The sequence below is a fragment of the Propithecus coquereli genome, unplaced genomic scaffold (genome assembly GCF_000956105.1).
Source record: "Propithecus coquereli isolate 6110/MARCELLA unplaced genomic scaffold, Pcoq_1.0 Scaffold227, whole genome shotgun sequence".
NCBI classification, from domain to species: Eukaryota; Metazoa; Chordata; class Mammalia; order Primates; family Indriidae; genus Propithecus; species Propithecus coquereli.
Window position 1 is genome coordinate 1,776,628 of NW_012147808.1, and position 1,585 is coordinate 1,778,212.

The 1,585-nt window shown below is 45.8% G+C and overlaps 2 protein-coding genes across 7 annotated transcripts in view; one reads left to right on the plus strand and one right to left on the minus strand.

Moving 5' to 3' along the window:
* Positions 1–899, minus strand: part of HARBI1 (harbinger transposase derived 1) — a 16,724-nt gene extending 15,825 nt beyond the window's left edge. Inside the window, exon 1 of the mRNA XM_012645174.1 lies at positions 82–899. Coding sequence (XP_012500628.1) covers positions 82–751 — 670 coding nt within the window. The 5' untranslated portion in view covers positions 752–899. The remainder of the gene's footprint in view (positions 1–81) is intronic.
* ATG13 (autophagy related 13) overlaps positions 1–1,585 on the plus strand; it is an 82,110-nt gene that overhangs the window by 5,248 nt on the left and 75,277 nt on the right. The gene's annotated exons all lie outside the window — the stretch shown is intronic.

The following is a 1,585-nucleotide window of genomic DNA, read 5'->3' on the forward strand; positions in this document are numbered from 1 at the left end:
TACAGACTCCCATATTTCATTCTACTCCACTACATAATTTTTCTGTGGCTACAAAGTGAAAATTCACACCTGCAAACTCACCAAGAAACCAGCTATCTTTGTGCATCCCGGCTTCAAACTGACTACTGAGAGAAGACTGCTGCAGTACAGCATAGTCCTGTAGACTGCCTGGCCAGTTTGTCTCCACAGTCATTAGTGCTCCTCTGATGTCACACACCATCAGGCAGTTTAAAGAATGCAGACCTTTGCGGTTCACATAGGAGAGGTCTTCAGCATTTGGTGCCTTGATTGCCACATGGATACAGTCAACCACCCCTATCACCCCTGGCATCCCTGCCAAACCATAGAATTCATCCTTCAGAGCCTGCATGGAAGCTTCATCAGCTGGAAAGTGAATGAACTGTGAGGCCCTTTCCACAAGTGCTTCGGTGACATTGGCAACACAACGACTCATAGAAGCCTGACTGATTCCAATAGCATCTCCCATCCGAGTCTGGAAGGAACCTGAGGTATAAAAGCCCAATGCTGCAAGGATCTGTGTCTCTGGGCTAATAGCCCTGGATCGCTGAGTAGGTCTAGATAGGCTTGCCCCCAGAAGCTCCACCAAGTAATAAATAAAATGTCGAGGAAACCCATACATGGACATCAAGTATTCATCAGTCACATCATCCAGCTTAAAGCGGTCCAATGTCCGGTGACCTCGGCCATACAGTAAGAGATCACAGTCAAGCACTGTTATTGGTATAGCCATGGTAAATATGAATGTTGTCTCTCCTTTTCTCTACTTTTGCTGAGCTCCTCCCAATGAAGATGTTGGTGCAAGAAGGTATTTAAGAAAGTATCAGAATTCAACAGCCAACCATCAGTTAAATGGCTCTGGCATTTATGATCTTCTCGCTGTAAAGGTTAAAAGAAAAACATTAGAAATCTACCAAAGGCTTTAAAATAACTCAAAGGCTACAACAGCTCCTTTTCTGCAAATTTCCATTTCGTTGAGGCAAAAGGTGCTGCGCTTGTAACTCTGGGTTTTTCTCCACTAACTCATGGCTACACAACAGGCTTGCTCTTGTTTGAAGGATGATGGGAATTCAATCTCAGTGGCTCATTTAATGCCTGGCATTTTAACTGAGAACAGCAAAAGATTAATGGAGGTGATGGCATAATTATTCACAAGGTAAAAGCGGTCTGCTTCTCACTATACAGGCCACGAAGCAGCTGACAAAAGTCACAACTACCCTGGGTAAGGATTAGTCACCGTTTCATTATCCAAAGCCCTGGGCTCCACCTGGTAAGTAAGGGACAGATGTGGGGGTGCTCAAACCAGTCTAACAGGGAAGGAAGGAGACAATAAAAGTCCACGATCCAGTCTGGTGGACGTACACTGTGTGCTATAACAATAGGCTTTCCCCTCAACCCAAAAAATCAAAATCGTGTGGCTCAGGGCTAAGAAGCAGGGAAGACAGACAGGTTGGAAGGAAGGAGCGAAAGAAGCTGAGAGAGGCAGGTTTGGAAGGTGCCTTAAAAATGGATACCGAAGTCTGCGCTGGCCACTCAAAGCCAGCCAAGGCCGGTCACCCACCTCTCC